Here is a 21952-nt window from a genome sequence, read left to right as displayed (position 1 = left end):
CATATAAAAAACATAAGAACCAGACATTTATGCTCTCGACATTAACAATTCTATATTCAACATATTGATTTAATTTAAATAGTAATTAACATAAGGAACAGCCTTGATCTTGATAAAAGAAAACACGATTAAAAAAAAACATATAATCATTTTCGTAATCTGGTGATATCGGTCAGGAATGTATGAGAAATATATAAAATCAATGTATTGTGCAACTTTTCAAGTTAATCTGACGTCTGGAAGCTAGTGGAAATAACGTTGATATATTCCGTGGAACATATCAAGGTAATAAAACCCATTTAAAATATAATACTAAAGACAAAACTACATACACTTTTTACTGGTGGTAGGACCTCTTGTGAGTCCGCACGGGTAGGTACCACCACCCCGCCTATTTCTGCCGTGAAGCAGTAATGCATTTCGGTTTGAAGGGCGGGGCTGCCGTTGTAACTATACTGAGATCTTAGAACTTATATCTCAAGGTGGGTGGCGCATTGAGAGATCCACCATTGTTACAAAATGAAAAAGACGATTCGAACGTATTCGCAAACTGAAAATACACTTTATCAGCGCAATTTACACCTTACATTTATGTGGAGTTGATTTATATCACACGATGTAGAAATGCTAATGAACAAGCGTAAAGAACTTGCGGAATTAGAACACCGGTATAGTCGCCTAGCTTGATACGGAATAATAAATAATTATGCGTACATACATCAGCTAATGTATACGAAGCCTACCGCCTGTGCCTAAAAGCCGCTAAAAGCAAACGACGGAACAATATTCTGTTAAAGAAACAAAATAGCCGAGAAATGAAGCGTAAATAATCAATAACAAATCGCAACCTCTGAATTGACACTAAATAATAATATGTATTTCATAAGCATTCATATGCGCAATCTTCTATTAAAAGCACCTGGCACTAGCGACCTTAACCCTTTTCCTTAATCAGCACAACAAAAGTTAATTCCGTCCACAGATCTACGCTTCCGCTACAATCTCGCGTAGTTGCTACGCTCGACCAGTGACGTAGCCTGACGTATGGCTGACAGAAGCTACGTGTACGAGCCGGTCTCCATCGAAGCGCCAGTCAAGACGCAAGCGCACAGCATGGAGCAGGGCCAATTGTGGAGACAGTACATCATAGCCGGCGTGGGTGAGTAAAATATTCTCAGTGGGTCGCGTTTTCGACCCGGTGGTAGATTCTGCGAAGCACTGCTCTTGCTAGAACCAGTGTTAGCAACACTCCCGGTTTGAGCCCCGTAAGCTCACCTACACGTCAAGGTGAAGCTGAAATAGCCTCTAAAGGCTATCAGCATAGGCAGGGAAAAAAAGTAAAATGTAACATTATCTGTGGTTCGCGGGGGGCAGAGTCTTAGGATGCGGTGATTCGATTATTATTATATCTTCATATTATTATTTGATATACCTAGACAATATCTTACCAAGATAAACATTTAACTAAGTAAGTCATTAACTCTAATTTATATTATAAAATTTAACTTATTGGTGGTAGGGCGTCTTATGAGTCCGCTCGTGTAGATATCACCCTACCCATTTCTGCCTTGAAGCAGTAATGCATTACTTTTTGTTCACAGTCGCTTTTTTAAACAATAAAACAAAGTAAATTAAACATCTTATTACTCAAATACAAGCAATTCACGTTTTCCAATAACGTAGTGAGTCCTAATTGTCTCAACCTTTACGATTTAATCTCGTGTTTTCTTGCTAGCATTACATTATTTTCGATGTCTCGAATAGTATTACTTAAGCTAAGATTCGTGAAAACCGAAAAATAATATCACACACTGTGGCGGTAGCCATCACAGAACACAAGATATTTGACAGATGCCTGAATCTCTCTTACGACATTTTCAAGATAAGCTCGCACATATACAAGTTCCGAACAACAACGTTCGGACCGTCGGTCTACCGAGCAATATCACCCGCTCGGTGGAAGATCTCTCCTTTGTCGTATATCTCCCCAAACAGTGAATATATAAATTGGAATAGATCCTCATTGAGACAAACCACTGAGTTTCTCGCCGGATCTTCTCAGTAGGTTAAGTTAGGTTAGGTCAGTTCACCAGCGGTATCGCCCAGGCGGCCTGGTAGGGCCGCCGTACCGCGGAGACCGACGTCGTTGGTCGTCGACTATAGCCTCGACGACCCGTCGGTCGGGCGTCCTCGGGGTGGCGCCGCGTGTCTGATTGTAGTGTTGACCGCGGGAACCCCCCTACTCTGACCGGGTTTGACCCCGGACGGAGATCGGACGTCGGGTGTAAGAGTGCAGGGGAGTCGTTTAGTGGGTGGGCCCTAAAATTCCTTGGGCCCGCGGTCTGCTCTCAACACCTGCAGATCGTTGAGTCTCACATACCCCGCGCGCCCCCTAGGCGCGGGGACCTCGTAGGAGGTCCGGCACAGGCCCGAAAAAAAAAAAAAAGGAAAAAAATGGTGGTAATTATATCGAATGATTCCGTTACATACATAGATAGATGCAAGTGAAGCCAATAGAAGCGTGTTATAATATGTAATAATAGATTGGTCCGTAAATCCTCATTTTAATGAATCGTAAATGAGAGTCGAGTCAAGTCATCATGCATACAGAAAATAACTATTTGGCTCTCAGCACAGGTTTACGAACTTTGAACGAGTAAGGTCAGTCTCGGGAAGAGATTCATCACAATTACTTCATTAAGAGTATTAAAGGATGTGCTATGTGTGTGTATAGAAATGTCCGCTATATTTCGTAAACGATTTTTTTATTGCTCGCGACGGATGGATGTTACGCTGTGGAATATTGATGATAAATTGAATTACACGTCATTTCGGATTCTCCCGATCCACTAGCGGGGCTTTTAGGTACCCCAAGCACCGGTCATCGATCTCGTATAAGTCGTCGTGGCCTAAAGGATAAAACGTGAGGTGCATTCGTATCTAGCGATGCACCGGTGTTCGAATCCCGCAGGCGGGTACCAATTTTTCTAATGAAATACGTACTCAACAAATGTTCACGATTGACTTCAACGGTGAAGGAATAACATCGTGTAATAAAAATTACACCCGCAAATTTATAATTTGCGTAATTACTGGTGGTAGGACCTCTTGTGAGTCCGCACGGGTAGGTACCACCGGCCCGCTTATTTCTGCCGTGAAGCAGTAATGCGTTTCGGTTTGAAGGGTGGGGCAGCCGTTGTGACTATACTGAGACCTTAGAACTTATATGTCAAGATGTGTGGCGCATTTACGTTATAGATCTCTATGGGCTCCAGTAACCACTTAACACCAGGTGGGCTGTGAGCTCGTCCATCCATCTAAGCAATAAAAAAAAAATAGAGTAGCTACTTCGCGAAAGAATCTACTAAAGGATCGGAATTGCGACCCGCTGAGAAGATCCGGCGAGAAACTCAACGGGCTGATGTTTAGGTTAGGTTGCACGTCGCACTCTGCCGAGTTCGAAGAGTACCGTTACCGGGGTCCCTACTCCTAATGTTACAGCGGAAGGCGTCTAATGCAAGGGATATTGGATCTTATAGATCCGTAAGGACAGTGGTGAATTTATACAAAATTGATAATTCAAGAAAGTCAATTCATCTATTATTTGTGAATTATAATTTTCGCACTGAACGCGGTGAAATTTATAGTAAAAAAAAGATTAAATTAATTTAATTATTTGGAGATTTAAAATAATAATCGATTTTTTTATTATTAGGAATTAAAGGAATTTAATTTTTTTCATGCATAATTATGAATCAGCCTTAGTGCCAATATAATTGTTAAAAAAAACACATATATTTATTTATGTATTTGGAATATATAAAGTTTCTAGTAAAGTTGAAGAAGAAAATATATAAACTGTAAGTTTAAGTGAAGTTCCAGTATTGGAGCGGATTTTTTTCCGGTGCCCAGGAGCGGCTTTAAGTACAAATCCGGCCCTGCGTAAGGACGTGTGCTGTTAAGTGGTATCCGGAATCCATACGTATAAAAATATAAATGCCATCACCCATTACGGCATGAAAGAACTGTCAAATACACGTATACGAACCCCGTTTAATCCATCTTCAGCGTAAGACCTTAAACAAACAAGATACGCTAATACCTTAAACTATATTTACATGACAATATAAATCTAAGAAATTTTGTTTCCGTAAGATCATTTTTTATCAGAGAAATATAAATATGAGGATTCGCGCCGATTAAATATTAGCTCGTTCAAGTAAAACGTGGAGTTTTTTTATTTGTACGTTTGGATTTCTATTATTATACGATTATTTTTATTATTGAAGTGAAAACTTCTTTAGAATCGTTGTGATTTCAAACCGGATGCAACGGAAAAAACGACAGGTAAGAGACACAAATACAAAAATGTGTAGGATGAAGCCAGCAAAGAATGAGACAGAAATATACATACTATTTAATACAGCGCCATCTGTGAGATTTTTTAATACTAACGTGTGTATGAAAGCTCTTGTAGTGAATTTTAATTTAGGATTATACGTGAAATTAAAATATCAATTCACAGAGGGCGCTACCTTACAATTATTTACTAATGACAAAATTTTACATATACTTAAGACGTTTAGGATAATTGTATTTTAATTTTGGAAGGTTTCACTTCTACCACGTGTGAATTGCACACATTTTGTTTTTTATTTATTTTTTACTAGCTGACCCTGGCAGACTTCGTAGTGCCTCAATCGATAAATAAAAGACCTAAGCTTTTGTATACTAAACTAAACTTAAAACAAACAACAATTCCGAGCATCTTCATATTTATTTACCTTTTAAACCTTCTCTGGACTACCACAAACAGTTCAAGACCAAAATTAGCCAAAACGGTCCAGCCGTTCTCGAGTTTTAGCGAGACTAACGAACAGCAATTCATTTTTATATATACCTATATAAATTATACGATTATAATTTTTAGTTCTTGCTTGTCAAAATTTTCTTTTAATAAAAATATTTTAACCGACTTCAAAAAAGGAGTAGGTTCTCAATTCGACTGTATGTTTTTTTTTTATGTTTGTTACCTCATAACTTTTGACTGGGTGAATCGATTTTGATGATTATTAGACATTTTTTTATTAGACAGCTGACGCTTCCCGTGTATTCCCATTTCAATTTAGTCCAGCTCTGATAATGGTATCCATGAGAAAATCATATAAGTCTTGAATTTGCATTAAGTACGTGCGCGACAAATAGATGATTAACTCAATAACTCAATATTACGCCAACCGATTTCGATGATTATTGTTTTTAGTGTATATTAATTTTTTTTGGATTTTTTTTTTCTATTTGAAGTCGGTTTTTGTTAAAGCATGTCCCACCTGGTGTTAAGTGGTTAGCGGAGCCCATCTACAACGTAAATGCGACCTCCCACCTTAAGGTATGAGTTCTAAGGTCTCAGTATAGTACAACGGCTGCCCCACCCTTCAAACCGAAACGCATTGCTGCATCACGGCATGAACAGGCAGGGCGGTGGTACCTACCCGTGCAGACTCACACCACCAGTCTTACCACCAGTACTTAATTACGCAAATTATAATTTTACGGGTTTGATTTTTATTGCACGATGTTATCCCTTCACCGTGGAACTCATGCAGGACTCAACGTCTTATCCTTTAGGCCACGACGACTTTCAGACTTTGCGCAGTTAATTTATAATACAGGGCTTTCGTTTCCCTTATTATTGTCAGTACTTCCACAGAGAGAACTAATTCAGAAATAAATTTCACAGCAAACATCGGTATTATGGCTACTGGTTTCGCTTTGGGGTGGACTTCGCCGGTGAACTTGAAGCTCTTGCATCCTGACGACACGCCCTTGTCGCGACCCGTCACCAACGACGAAATATCATGGATCGGATCCCTTATATCCATCGGAGCTATGTTCGGTGAGGATACATTTAAGGATATTAGAAACAGAGAGTAGATATAGAAAACGACATTTATAGGTCTCGCAATGAGCTGGTGATTCCGCTCGATGGAAGCTTAAGCCATTAACGACAGAAAAATACATATCTTCATATACATCAGGATTAAGACTTTTTTTTTAATTGCCTTTTTGGGAAGACGAACATGCGTCCCACCTGATGGTGAGTGGTCACCGTGGCTCATGGACATCAGCAATGCCAAGGGCGGAGCCAAGCCGCTGCCTACCACTAAATACTCTCCGCAAGCCTCGTTTGAAGAAGCCTGAGAGATAATATAGATAATATTTATTTAGATACTAGTTGACCCGGCAGACTTCGTACTACTTCGTAGTGCTTCAATCGATAAATAAAAGACCTAAGCTTTTGTATAAAATAAACTTAAAAGAAACAAAAGAAATCCGTCGGATGCATCAAAGGGAAAACAAAATTGTTATTTTTATTTAATTCCGAGCATTTTCATATTTATCTACCTTGTTAACCTTCTCTGAACTTCCACAAATAATTCAAGACCAAAATTAGCCAAATCGGTCCAGCCGTTCTCAAGTTTTAGCGAGACTAACGAACAGCAATTCATTTTTATATATATAGATGAGACCGTCAGTGCAAAAGTGGCCTAACCCACAAATTTTCACATTCGCGCTTATATACTGCAATTTATTTAAAACATAATAAATTTTGATGCAAAACCGGCCTATCCCTAGTCTTACCCATAGAGAAACAGATGGCTTTGTAAAGATTATTTTTGCGCGTGTTGTTTTTGCCTACGAAGTAGTGTAAAAGTAAATTCCAGCCTTATTATCACCATACTAACTATGATAAGCTTAGGACACTTTTGCGCTGACTGCTTCATACCTTATATATAACGCCGCTTCCAGGTCCTACTAGAAGGCCATTGCCAAAGCGAAGTCGGAGCGTGTTTCCAGATTTGGCGAGCAACTAAAGAGCTATCCCTCCGGGAGCCGTGCTACTTGGTCGCTCGCCAAAACTGTAGAAGGAAACTTTTCCCGGTCTAGTCTCCCACCTCTATGTAAGACAGTCTGGCCCATAGTGCGAAAAAGAAGGGTGACCTTCTGGTCAAACTCTTCGCCTCGAACTCGACTATGGACGACGGGGGTTCCACACCACCGAACATCCCCCGGTGTGATAGCTCTTTGCCGGAGATCTGCTTCACACAGTGTGCAGTCAGGCGAGATCTCCAGATCCTGGACGTCCATAGGTCAAATGGGCCAGAATGCATCCCTACAGTGGTTTTGACAACATACCCTGAGTTGACAACTGCGCTAATGCGTTTTTATCGCCTTTCATAAAGTATCTACAGGATTCCATCTTCATGGAAGACTGTCCACGCTATCCCCAAGAAGGGTGACCGGTCAAACCCATCGAGCTATAGGCCTGTCGTGATAAATTCCCTGCTTTGCGTAATGGAGCGAATAATAAATACGGAACTCCTGAAGTATTTTGAGGATCGCCAGCTGATCAGTGACCGATAGTACAGTTTCTCAGGTGGCGATCTTTTTGTATACTGGTCACTCAGCTTGCGATCTTCTTGGATACCATACTCACAGGTGGGCTGAAGTCTTGGAGAGCAAGGGCGAGCCTCTCGCTGTAAGCCTGGATATCGAGAAGGCCTTCGATAGGGTCTGGCATAGGGCACTTCTGTCGAAGTTACCACCCCGAAGGACTCTGCAAGTGGTGCAGTGTGGTGCTCTGTAATATCACGAGCGAGTGATATTGTTTGGTAGACCGACGGTCCAAATATTATTCGGAACTTGTCTACAAGCATGGCATGGAAAATGGCGTAAGCGAGATTCATGCATCTGTCAAATAATTTGTGTTGTAGCTACCGCGACAATGGCGTATATTGCTATACAGACTACAGCACGGGGGATGCGCAATATATAGGCCATGTTATATATCGCGCTATGACATGCCTTTCTTTAAACGAGGCTTGTGGGTGGAGTATTAAACGATAGGCAGCGGCTTGGGTCTGCCCCTGGCATTGTTGAAGTCCATGAGCGATGGTAACCACTCACCATCACGTGTGGTCCTCTGTTTACAAGGGCAATAAAAAAAAGTTATAAACTGCTGAGTCTTCAAATACCAGCTACATTAAAGTGGCAAAAACAGACGCTCCTTTTTGAGAGCTCCTGGTTTTGAAGCCATTGAAAAGCCGTGATGGCATGCTTGTAGCAGCATCTAGACAACTCGCAGAAATTCCTTTTTAACGTCAGGTGCATCGAAGGTTTCCTAGCGTTAAAACTTGGATTTCCCAACTCATTAACTACTACTAATTTTTCTAATGAAATACGTACTTAACAAATGTTCACGATTGACTTCCACGGTGAAGGAATAACATTGTGTAATAAAAGTTAAACCCGCAAAATTATAATTTGCGTAATTACTGGTGGTAGGACCTCTTGTGAGTCCGCACGGGTAGGTACCACCACCCTTTTTTTTTTTTTTTTGTCAGGAGGAAATCGCCGGACTTCCGCCCTTCACTGGGGATGAAGGGCGGGGCATGTCGGAGTCGAACCGACTAAAACCTCCTGTCTCTCAACAACCAACGTCCAAACCTCGCATGAGACAAAACTCATGAAAAGGCAAAGGGGGGAAAGTGAAGCGTTTAGTGCGGAGCACATCTCTCCCATCACCCTCCCCCTCGGGACGCCAGACTGGCGGTCGTCGGCGCCACGACCACCAGCCCTCTCGGTCGGCAGGCTATCCGAAGCCCGCCTAGATGGCGCCGGTTAGAATGGTCTATCCTACGGAATACCCCGCTGGGTCAGAACCAGCGTGGGTTGAGGATAGCCGGCCTTCCATCACCCGGATGCTCATGCATAAAACGCGTGCAGAGCAGCTTGCACGTCGTCTTCTTAGGCCCCCTTCGCCGGTCCCCAGGCCGACATGTGAGGGGACCCGAAACACTTAGAGGGCCAGGGCTTGGGCGATATCCGCCTCCCTGGCCCCCGAGGTACCACCACCCTGCCTATTTCTTCCGTAAAGCAGTAATGCGTTTCGGTTTGAAGGGTGGGGTAGCCGTTGTAACTATACTGAGAACTTAGAACTTATATCTCAATGTGGGTAGCGCATTTACGTTGTGGATGTCTATGGGCTCCAGTAACCACTTAACACCAGGTGGGCTGTGAGCTCGTCCAACCATCTAAGCAATAAAAAAATAATAAAAAAAACTATCTTTATCATAGCGTTAGAAACAAAAGCTCCCTTCTGAAAGACCCTGGTACAGTGTCCTTTGAATCTATACGTACCAGATAACATAGCTCCCTTTTTCAGGTCCGTTCATCGGAGGTTTCCTGGCATCAAAAGTCGGTCGTCGATGGGGTATTCTTCTGTCATCGGTTCCACTCATAGTCGGTTTTATTTTGATGATAGCCGTTCAAAATGTTGGAATGATTTACGCTGGCAGAGTTTTCTGGGGTCTAGCAGTCGGGATACTTTACACAGTCTCGCCGATGTATTGCGCTGAGATCGCCACGGTATGTTCAATCTAAGCAATAAAAATACGTAAAAAATATACACCAAGAAGGATTGACCCATCTTAGCAATATTTTTATTTTAATAAATTTGAATTAAAAATATTGTAAGAAAAAATTATTTTATTGTAAAAAAGCGTGGGGTGCTTTTCAGGATATTATCAAAATAAATCTGTTCATAAAATATTTATAACTACTGATATCATGCACCCCACGCTTTTTTTTTACAATAAAATCATTTTTTCTTACACTATTTTTGATTCAAATCTATTAAAATTTATTTTCTATTTTTTAGTTGGATATTCTATAAAAGCTTATTTTGTTAGTTTTTTTAAACTATTATTTATTTTTCATTTTCTAGTTGAATTACAATTTTTTCAATATTTTTTTTTAATTGTCATCGGTCCTTAATAAGTATACCAAATTTCGAGTTAATCTGACGTTTTGAAGGGGATCAAAATCATGTTCAAAGATTCCGTTACAAACATACATACATCTGAAACTAATAATTGTACTCTTCTACCCACTGATTGTACTCTTCTACCCACTTACGTAAAGCTCTCCCTCTTTAAAAAAGGGTTAGCTGGTAGATAGCTCAGTTGTTGAGTTAAGCTCGCCATTTTATAACTTTTCGCAATTATTGTATTTTATTAACTGTCTGTACAATAAAGAATAAAGAAAAGCGTATTAAAAATCAATGTCTTCGAAACTCGTAAAGACTGATGATGATGTTTATAGGACGATAAGCGGGGCGCCCTGGGGTCATTCCTTCAGCTGTTCGTGGTTTTTGGCTTACTGCTGGTGTACGGAGTGGGACCATTCGTCTCCTATTTCGCGCTGCAGTATGTCGGGATAGCTGTAGTCGCTGTCTTCTGCGTGCTGTTCTTCTTCATGCCCGAAACCCCGATGTATTATTTGAACAAAGGTAAGTTCAACCCCTCAAAACGCCAATCGAAAACGAAACAAAATATGATTGATTCGAGATCACACGAAATCTTGTTTACTCTTGGAAGGGCGTCTTGTAAGCCGAAGGACAGCGGTTGTACCTTACAACTAAGATCCACACCTCGTGACTCAAAGTAGGTACTTTGCTGGTGGTAGGACCTCTTGTGAGTCCGCACGGGTAGGTACCACCACCCCGCCTATTTCTGCCGTGAAGCAGTGATCCGTTTCGGTTTGAAGGGTGGGGCAGCCGTTGTAACTATACTTGAGACCTTAGAACTTATATCTCAAGGTGCATTCACGTTGAGATGTCTACGGTACCTGGTAACCACTTATCTCTCATCCAACAAACCATTACACGAAAGTGTTACAGGCTTTTTGTCTCTAAATGTACTAGGGAATCCTATACGATCATGAAAACATTCCACAGTCCGCATATCGCAAAACCGCATCTCATTATTAACATCGCGGCAAAGGAGGCTGTTTGATAATATAGCAATATTAAATTTGAACGTCTGTTTGAAGGTTATTGTACCCTCGCCAACGGAATATATAGCAGGATATAAGGTCAACTCAATACCGGTAATCAATATCGGCCACTATACTCAACCGGTCACCGTTCTCGTCGCTTGCAACGAAAGGTTCGGCAAGCAAACTAACCCTCAGACACAGTCCACTGAGTTTTTCGCCGGATCATCTCAGTGGATCGCGTTTCCGATCCGGTGGTGGTTTCTGCGAAACACTGCCCTTGCTAGACCTAGTGTTAGCAACATCGTCAGGTTAGAGCCCCGCGAGCTACCTAATCGCCCGGTTAAGCTGACATAATGGTTTCGAGGTTACCAGCATAAGCAGCCAAAACAAAAAAGACCACGTCGTACGTACTTCTGGAACGCAAGCCCATTTGTCTTCATAAAATATTTATAAAATCTTCTAAATATCCATAGATATGGATAATGGATCCCAGTATGGAATTCTACGATATGCAGCGTGTGCATGACTCCATTTTCTGAGATAGGCCGCATTCATACTTCTTTTCGGCGCGAGCAATAAAGGAAAGGTCGCACACTTTTTGTGTTCAGATGACATAGACTCTGCTGCTAAAAGTCTGCAGTTCATCAGAGGAAAATCCCGAGCCGGAGTGCAGGCTGAGCTAGACAAGATGGCCGCCGAAGTAACTACTGCGAACGAGAAAACCGCTAACGTAAGATTCTGTACAATTTTCTATATAATTACTAGCTGACCCGGCAGACTTCGTAGTGCCTCAATCGATAAAGAAAAGACCTAAACTTTTGTATAAAATAAACTTAAAACAAACAAAAGGAATCCGTCCGACGGGAGACACATCAAAGCAAAAACAAAATTGCTATTTTTATTCAATTCTGAGCATTTTCATATTTATCTACCTACCTTTTAAACCTTCCCTGGACTTCCACGAATAATTCGAGACCAAAATTAGCCAAATCGGTCCAGCCATTCTCGAGTTTTAGCGAGACTAGCGAAGCGCAAATCATTTTTATATATATAGAAGATAGATAGATAAAGTTCATGGGGTACACATTAAAGCTCGCGCATCTTATGACACTCTGGTAGACCCCCCGGCTAGGCACTTATTTATACCTGCTTATTTCTGATGAAAAGCTATGCGATAATACATAAACATAATTAAAGCGTAGCAAATTCGGTCAACCGAAAACCGAATGAAAATTACTTATCTTACCAGAAAGGTAGTCATTCAAATCCCATGTTAGATAAAGGGCACTATTTGGTATAGTGACGTAATAGTTTAGGAGTGCTATAAAGAAAATTAAGCCAATACTGAAGCTACAAGTCGATCGATTAAAATTAAATGTATATGTTGAGTTTCTTTTTTGTGTCTCACAAGCTCATTTTCCAATCGAAACATCAATTTCAGATCTTAAAACAACACATACCTGTTTACCTACAACACACTAGGAGCAGGCTTAGGGACCCCGGTAACCGTACTCGTCGAACTCGACAAAGAGTTCGCCGTGCAACCTAACCCATGAATCAGCTCGCTGAGTTTCTCGCCGGATCTTCTCAGCGGGTCGCGATTCCGATCCGGTAGTAGATTCATTCGCGAAGCAATTGCTCTTGAGTTGTTAGGTCTCCTTCGGAGGCGCTCGGGCAATTGTTAGCAAATCCCACCCCTCCTGGCTGAGCCTTTGCTCGCCCACCTGTCCTGGTGAAACTGGAAAGTCCTTCGGGACACCAGTATAGTGTGATTACAATTGTCCAGTTATCGGACGTGTTCCGCGGCGCCAACTTCAAAGCCTTCTACATCGTGTGCATCCTCGTGGCCGTGCAGCAGTTCTCCGGCATCAACGTCGTGCTGTTCTACATGGCGACCATTTTTGAAGCAGCCGGGGCCAGTCTGGACTCCGCCATCGCGACAATCATTATCGGCGCAGTGCAGGTCTGTAAACTATTACGATATTAGATTTTATTTTATTAAGCTACGATACGAATACGATACTGTACTATATACTTAAGACAAGGTGGGCTGAGCGCGACCAACAATCTGAGACAAAAAAAAAAAAAATGTCGTTACTTTTCGTGCGCGAAATTACATTCCGCATCAGTGGTCAAGTGTATTTATTAATTTATTTGGAAAACAAACAATCATCGAATCCATATTTTAAACATAGGTAAAAGCCCACAACCTACTGAGTTTCTCGCTGGTTGTCTTCAATGGGTCGCGATTCCGATAAGGTAGTAAACTTAGTAAAGCCCCTGACCTTCATAAGGCAGATGTTAGCAGTTTGGTAGCACCAGTGCGCTGAAGCTGGAATATCTTCTCGATGCTATCAGCGTTTAGGTAGGGGGAAAAATAGATTCAAGAAAAATCTGTTATATTTCCACCATTAGCAAAACACATGAGCAGATACCAATACAAATTTGCATTTGGCGGTATAATTTTCGGTGGCGATTTCAGTGTACCTGGCTAGGAAGTCTTTTGTATGATGATCCATCTGTGATGTGGATTCAATTGGATTAAAGTGGATTCAATCGAGAAATGTCACAGGTCGGTGCTTCAGCCATCACGCCCCTGGTGGTGGACAGACTCGGACGCAGGATGCTGCTCCTCATCTCCTGCACCGGAACAACTGTTGGACTCGTAAGTATCGGCTCTCGACTAATTGTACTAGTGATGAGGTGATGAGGCTCGTTGCTGCAGGGGAAGCCGTTAACCTCATCCGCTGCGAATGCTTCATTTTAGATTTACCATCATTTGGATCTTCAACAGAGGGATAGTTCCTCTTAAATTTCAGTAATTAATCGTATATGTTTTAAGAACGATTGGTCGGGTGGTTGATGACACAGTGCGGCCCGAGGTCCGCAGCACGGTCCCTTAGTCTGGCATGGGTATTTTTGTTCTCAGGGACTGCTTGGCGTCTACTTCATATTGGACACTAATGGCAGCCCAGTAGTCGACAACATGAGGTTCTTGCCTATCCTAGCCCTAGTGCTGTTCATCGTGACGTACTGCGTGGGTCTAGGTCCTCTGCCGTGGGCTATCATGGGAGAACTCTTGCCGATTGAGGTGAAGGCGTTGGCTTCTCCGATAGCTACTGCCTTCTGCTGGATGGTGTCTTTCTTGGTCACTAGGTGAGCTTCAAACTTTTTTTTATTTTTTATTGCTTAGGTGGGTGGACGAGCTCACAGCCCACCTAGTGCTAAGTGGTTACCGGAGCCCATAGACATCCACAACGTAAATGCACCTTGAGAAATAAGTTCTAAGGTCTCAAGTATAGTTACTAACTATACATAATATTAGATTCAGATATTCCTAAGCGTTGTATTTGAATCGTTCTCGAGAACGAAGTCATAAATGGTAATTCTCGATGCCAAAAAACATTATTACACAAATGTTTTGGCAATGTACGCATTATACGTACTACAATTATGGATCAGCTGACATATGGGATCAACGCCCTATGGGCGACGGAAAATAATAGTCAATTAATACCTAATCATAAATACCTATCGGATATATAAGTACCTATATAAGTACCTATGCGGAACTTATTACTTCCTATTTATCAGGACGGATACAAACAGTAGATGTGAAAGGTAATAGATCTTCAGGTACCTTGTTGAAAATGGGTGTACCTCAGGGTTCCATTTTGGGTCCTTTTTTATTTCTAATATATATAAACGATTTACCTAGTTTTATTGAGTCCCGACACGAGGTCGTATTATTCGCAGATGATACATCTTTATTATTTAAAATTAAACGACAATTACAAGTCTATGACGAAGTGAATGATGCGATTTCGTGTGTGGTTCATTGGTTCCGTATCAATAACCTATTATTGAATAGTAAGAAAACTAAATGTATTAAATTTACTTTAAAATGTATTAAACCATCTTTAAATGTGAGACAAGTGGATAGTGATGTAATTGTTTCTGAGGAATCATTGGAGCTTGTTGAGTCAACCGTATTTCTTGGTATAACAGTGGACTCCAAACTGCAATGGGGACCTCATATTCATAAATTGGCGAGTAAGCTCAGCTCTGCAGCATACGCAGTAAAAAAAATTAGAATGTTAACAAACGCGGACACGGCTCGTTTAGTTTACTTTAGTTACTTCCACAGTGTCATGTCCTATGGCATTTTGCTATGGGGCAATGCGGCCGATGTAGAAACGATATTTATTCTGCAGAAAAGAGCTATACGCGCTATTTATAACATGCACTCAAGGGAATCCCTGAGGGAGAAATTTAAAGAAATTAAAGTTCTCACTATGCCATCCCAGTACATTTTTGAAAATTTGTTGTATGTTCGTAAACATATTGAGGAGTTTCCTAAAAAGTCGGACATACATAATAGAAATACTAGGAACAAACACAAACTTGTTGTGCCGATGAGTAGGTTACATAAGATAAGAAATTCATTCGGGTGTTTGTCTGTGCGCCTGTACAACAAAATCCCACAAGATGTTCAGAACCTACATATACATAGGTTTAAGAAAACTGTTAAAGAACATCTGTGCAATAAAGCTTACTATAAAGTCAATGATTATCTAGAAGATTGCACAAAGTGGGAATGAGTTGCTCGCTCCGGGCATTTCAATATTGTAGTAATTGTTACGTTATAATACTCATTGTAAAAAACTCATATTTAAAAAAAAAATGTAATATTAAAAAATAAATAAATAATAATTGCTTATTAAAAAAAAAAAAAAAAAAAACATGCCCGCTGAGTTTCTTGCCAATTCTTCTCAGGACGGAGGCTAGTTCTTGTGAATTGGCGGTAGTTCTTTTGACGTTCAACAAGTATGTACTTTCATTTATGTTGAATAAAAATTTTTTGATTTGATTTGATTTGATATCGTTATATTAAGTTAGGGAGGTGCGTGTCGAAACACTAGAGTAAGAATATCAGTCGCATGGCAGGGGTTATTTGTGAGTCCCACTACCTGCCTACTCCTGCTCCGAAGCATTCATGTTTCGAGCCGGGAGGGTAGGACCGCCGCTGCCCCATACAAAGAGTCAACCTCACCTCGCCCGTGATCAGACATCGCAGTGCGTTATCAGACATTATTTCTCCCGCTCTGTTAGAAGCTCGATTCCACGTTGTTTCTTGTTTTTTTTTATTTTTTTTATTGCTTAGATAGGTGGACGAGCGCACAGACCACCTGGTGTTAAGTGGTTACTGGAGCCCATAGACATCTACAACGTAAATGCGCCACCCACCTTGAGATATAAGTTCTAAGATATCAGTATAGTTACAACGGCTGCCCTACCCTTGAAACCGAAACGCATTACTGCTTCACGGCAGAAATAGGCAGGGAGTGGAGGTTTCGACATGTCCTTCCTACCTACATTTGGTATTCTCAGTGTCATTGTCAGTGTGATATGGTTTCTATGCGCAGATATTTCAACCCGATAGCTGATGCAGTCGGTATGGGCGTGGCGTTCCTCATCTTCGGAGTTTGCTGTATAATAGCGTTCTTCTTCACATTCTTCGTGGTTCCGGAGACGAAGGGCAAGAGCTTCCAGGAGATCCAGGAAATGCTGGCGGGAAAGTGAGTAGATCGTTAACCTAATCACTAGGAGGCCTGTCAGTTTACCTCGCTGGGAACCGATGCTATCTCTACTACTGCCACGAAGCAGTGATGTAGGACAACCGTAAGACAATCTATATATATAAAAATGAATTGCTGTTTGTTAGTCTCGCTAAAACTCGAGAACGGCTGGACCGATTTGGCTAATTTTGGTCTTGAATTATTTGTGGAAGTCCAGAGAAGGTTTAAAAGGTAGATGAATATGAAAATGCTCAGAATTAAATAAAAAGACCAATTTTGTTTTTCCTTTGATGTGTCCCCCGTCTTTTTTTTGTTTTAAGTTTATTTTCTACAAAAGTTTAGGTCTTTTACTAATCGATTGAGGCACTACGAAGTCTGCCGGGTCAGCTAGTATAAAATAAATATTGCATCCATATCTCATTAAAGGCTGATAATAATAATAATAATAAAGCTCTCTTTATTCCATACAAAAATAATTAACAATTAATTACAATATCTTCTTATACAAATAAATAGAGATATAGCTTAATTGACAACTTAATTAGAATTTAACATGCAATAAACATAATTTGAACATACATTAATTGATTAAAAATTAATTTCTTATATTAATTTATTATTGATTATTATTAACATTATTTCTGTATGAAACACCTTCGGGTAAAGCCTCCTCTGAGGTACACCACTTCTTTCTATTCAAATTCAAATTCAAAATCATTTATTTCAACTTAGATGTGAGTATAACACACTTGTTGAATGTCAAAATATAAATAACGACCCGCCCCCGCTTCGCTTCGGAAACATTAAAACACACATGAAACCAAAAAAAATAAAATAAAGAATATAAAAAAAAGTAGCCTATGTTCATCAGGGACAATGTCGGCTTCTAATGGAAAAATAATTTTTCAAATCGGTCCAGTAGTTTCGGAGCCTATTCGAAACAAACAAACAAATCTTTCCTCTTTATAATATTAGTATAGATATAGACAATGTTAACTCTACCACCGGTTCCAAAAAAAGTCACAGTCCTGAGAAGAACCGCCGAAACAAACTCAGCGGGATTATTTTTTTTGTTTTTTCTCAATTTTTTTTTTTTAATAAATAAAAACATTTACAATAAACGAAAAAACAAGTCAAAAAATACAATTAAAAAATAATAATAATGAAAAATGAAAAGGTCAGGAGCGGTCTATCTTCCAGGAGCTATCTTTGACGATGTTCTGCCAGTCTTTACCAGCGACTGTTCCTTTTTTTTCATACCCATTCGCTGGTAACCTAAGAGCTATTCAAGCTACGCCCGGACTGGTAAGTGAGCTCACGGGCTCAACCTGAGAAGAATTGCTAGCACTAGCCGACTGTTACAATTTCGTCTACCCACCTGACGTACTGACTGGCTGATGACGCATTCAAAATAACAATTTCTTATTTCAAATCAAAAACGAACAAACAAATTGAGAAAAATCTTTCTAAACTATGAAAATTAACTCCCAATAACGACCTACAGTGCCTTTTTTTATTTTTATTTTTTTTATTCATTGCCTTTGTAGGCAGACGTGCATACGGCCCACCTGATGGTGAGTGGTTACCGTCGCCCATGGACTTCAGCAATGACAGGGGCAGAGCCAAGCCGCTGCCTACCGCTTAATACTCTCCACAAGCCTCGTTTGAAGAAGGACGTGTCATAGCGCTCGGGAAACACCGTGGAGGGGAGCTCATTCCATAGCCGGATGGTACGTGGCAATAGCCGGATGGTACGTGGCCCATAGCCGGATGGTACGTGGCCCATAGCCGGATGGTACGTGGCCCATAGCCGGATGGTACGTGCCTACTACAAAAACAGTAGGAAACATCTATCAAACGATATTATCATTGTCAAAGATAATAACAATACATTAAGTAATATGAATTTAACATTGTCATTGTGAGCGATACGGATCAAAACTACCGATAAACATTTACTTGTAACTGATAACATTATCATCTCACAAACATATCTAAATATGTACTTACATATGTTTTTGTTGTAGATAATAATTTGACGTTACGTAATATTTTGTGTCACAAATCAAAGACGATCTGGTGAAAGTAAATTAAAAAATAGCGAGCGAGTTCTTTTTTTATTACTGGACTGGTGGACGAGCTCACAGCCCACCTGATGTTAAGTCGTTACCGAAGCCCATAGACACTGGTGGTAAGTTTTTAGGTGGTAGTTTACTGGTGGTAGGACCTCTTGTGAGTCCGCGCGGGTAGGTACCACCACCCCGCCTATTTCTGCCGTGAAGCAGTAATGCGTTTCGGTTTGAAGGGCGGGGCAGCCGTTGTAACTATACTTGAGACCTTAGAACTTATATCTCAAGGTGGGAGGCGCATTTACGTTGTAGATGTCTATGGGTTCCAGTAACCACTTAACACCAGGTGGGCTGTGAGCTCGTCCACCCATCTAAGCAATAAAAAAAAATAAAAAACATCTACAACGTAAATACCGTTCCCCACCTTGGGACATGAGTTCTAAGGTCTGACTTTTAACTACGGCTGCCCCACCCTTCAAACCGAAACGCTTTACTGCTTCACGGCAGAAACGAGAAGGGTGGTGGTACCTACCAGTGCGGACAAATTATATTGTGCTCAAATACCTCGTCGGTAACATAGGCTTTACTGGTGGAATTGACTTATCGTGAGTCCGCACGGGTAGGTACTGTCACTATGCTTGTTTCTGCCGTGAAGCAGTTATACGTTTCGGTTTGAAGGGTTGTTAGGTAAGCCGTAGTACTATAAACTCCATATCTCAAGAGTGGCCCTTTAGTCGAACCGAACGCCTTGGTTTCTCAAATCCAATAGAAAGTTGTAGTTTTTATATCTTAAAAGATATTTTAAAAAGCTATAATCTTGATAAAATATAGTTAGTTTTTAAGCTAGACGGTAAAAGTTGCAAATTATCGAATTTTATAAATTTTCGAACGAAAATTTCAAGTTAAGAAAAATTACTGATTGCCTGATTCTGGCTTGGCCCACCGGTGGCCCGGTAGACCGGAAGGCCCAAGGTACTATCGACCTAACTAGTTTTGCCTTTGGCCATGGCCGACTAGAACTAATTACTGTAAGTTGCGTCGCTTACAGAATTTAAAAAAAATATTTCTTTTCACAGAACCCCGCCGTCGAAATCGGAAAAAGTATAAACGGAAATATATGTATTTTAAAATCTACCTCAAACTCCACAGGGACAATGCTATCTATCCAAGTTTCGATCAAAAATTTAGTAAATATTTGTAATCAAAACTCAGATATAGTGTAATACTTATCATTACACTCTAATTTTATTGATATCTAGTTGCAATTAAAAAATGTCTTCCAGAATTTATTTGTTAAAAACTTTCATGAAGAAAACCTTATAAAAACTATTATTTGACGGGTTCTGACAAAGATTTTTAGTTTTGATTAGTTCTCTTTAATACTTAATGAAGATAGTATTTATAACGCTGATTATAAAGAAACTAAAAATCCTTTTAAAAAAAAAACTGATGCTTTAGCTTGAAAAATATCATAACGAAAAAACCCACGACAAAAAAACGTGGGGCTGCCAGCACCTAAAACCAACGCGAAATATTTAATTAATTTTAGTAATTATAAGTAAGTTATATGTAATTTAGTTTAATTATAAGTTATCATTGGAATGTATCATTAAACATTAATCGTAAATCACTTTATAACTTTACTGGTGGAAGGACCTCTTATGAGTCCGCACGGGTAGGTACCACCATTCTGCCTATTTCTGTCGTGAAGCAGTAATGCGTTTCGGTTTGAAGGGCGGGGCAGGCGTTGTAACTATACTGAGACCTTAGAACTTATATCTCAAGGTGGATGGCGGCATTTACGTTGTAGATGTCTATGGGTTCCGGTAACCACTTAACACCAGGTTGGCTGTGAGCTCGTACACCCATCTACGCAACAAAATAATAATAATAATAATTCGTCTCAACAAAAAGTCGGTGGTGGCCCAAATACAAAAAGCAGTCTTGCTCGACAATGCCCGTATAGTTCGCCGGTTTCTCTCCCAATAGTCCCTAACGCTCCGGCCGATTGTTGCCCACCTCGCCGGAGTGTGTCCTGCCGTCTTCCCAGGCGTGGCAGTGTTTAATACATAATAATTCTATATATGTGCTATTTTTTTTGGAATTTTAAGTTGAAAAATCACGATTTCAATTCGTTCCTCTTGACTGCGCAATTACGAGTAGTAATAATTCATGACATTTCTTCATTAATACATAATACAGACTGCCAGAGAGGCTGACGGTTAAAAAAATGGTTGTAGTACATAATGGCAGCCAGAGCATTATAAAAGTGCCCATTATTTATTCTCAAGCCATAGTTATAAGTGAGATGTAATTTTTTAATAGGATTTACACTAATGTTAGTTATGTGTTTTAAAATTTTATAAACAACAAAAAAACTGTCGAAACATTCCATTGTTTAAAAAAAAAAGACAATTTAAGAAAAGCGGGAGCTCAAAGAGGTTACATAGATAAAACTTATTTTTAAACTGTTTTGAATTATTTATTTGAGTTATCTATATATTAATACGTGAAGCAAAAACTTTGTATCCCTTTTTACGAAAATTGCGCGGACGGAGGAGTATGAAATTTTCCACACTTTTAGAGAATATAGAGAAGAAGTGCACAATGCTACTTTTTTTTTTAAATAATGCATAAAAGATACATTAAATCAATAAAGAAAACATTACACACACTACATACCATGTACTTGACGCACACACGCATACATACTATTTATTGTCAAACTTTTGTTCTTGACGTCTGTGGTCAAATTGAGAATAGATTAAATATTGTTTATCTTTATTAATATTTTTTTATAGTGTAGTCTTGGCGAAATTTGTGATTATAAAAGTATAAAACACAATCATAATAGTGTACAAACTTACAATTCCAATTAATTATAGTCGAATTTCGACTACTGCGGGACCTCTAGTAGATTTAAATAGGTTGTGTTTTAGTTTGATTTGTAGATATAAATGACCAAAGAGAATTGAATACACATTAGCTCTAAGGCAGTACATTCCCTTAGCTCTGAGCTCAAAGTTATAAGAACAGAGAAGAGTGCAATTTACAAATGAAATTAAGTGATTGGTATTGTTGTTGAGGCTAATTGTAACTATAAGTATTTTTGAATGTTTAATTGTCTATATTAAGTATATATTTTTGCAAATAAATGTTGTTTTACAAATACAATGTTTTATTCGACATTATCACCTTTTGAATACTAGTGCTCGCCCAAAGATTGAAATTCTTCTTCGAAAAAGCGGCGCAACATTAGAACTCTCGTATAGTGGCCGCCCCAAACTACATTCCGTGTGCTCTATGCGAGTTTTTTAACGTTCTCGATAGCGTAAAAGTTAACTCAAATTTGTATGGAGTTGGAACGTTTGCGTACGTTTGCCACTAGGGGCGCTGTTCCGACTGCATACAAATTTGAGTTAACTTTTACACTATCGAGAACGTTTAAAACCTCGCACATATTTA

The 21952-nt window shown here is 39.9% G+C and overlaps 1 protein-coding gene across 1 annotated transcript; it reads left to right on the top strand.

Moving 5' to 3' along the window:
* Positions 1–221: 221 nt before the first annotated feature.
* On the top strand, positions 222–21656 carry LOC101735847 (facilitated trehalose transporter Tret1-like). Its single transcript, XM_062676300.1, has 11 exons — positions 222–285; positions 983–1159; positions 5741–5896; positions 9227–9429; positions 10165–10351; positions 11448–11569; positions 12626–12802; positions 13412–13504; positions 13769–13995; positions 16266–16418; positions 19564–21656. The coding sequence occupies exons 2-11, from the start codon at positions 1045–1047 to the stop codon at positions 19592–19594; spliced, it is 1464 nt and encodes a 487-aa protein (XP_062532284.1). The 5' UTR covers positions 222–285; positions 983–1044; the 3' UTR covers positions 19595–21656.
* Positions 21657–21952: the final 296 nt, after the last annotated feature.

This window comes from Bombyx mori, chromosome 26 (genome assembly GCF_030269925.1).
Source record: "Bombyx mori chromosome 26, ASM3026992v2".
NCBI classification, from domain to species: domain Eukaryota; kingdom Metazoa; phylum Arthropoda; class Insecta; order Lepidoptera; family Bombycidae; genus Bombyx; species Bombyx mori.
This window is presented reverse-complemented; position numbering and strand designations above follow the sequence as displayed.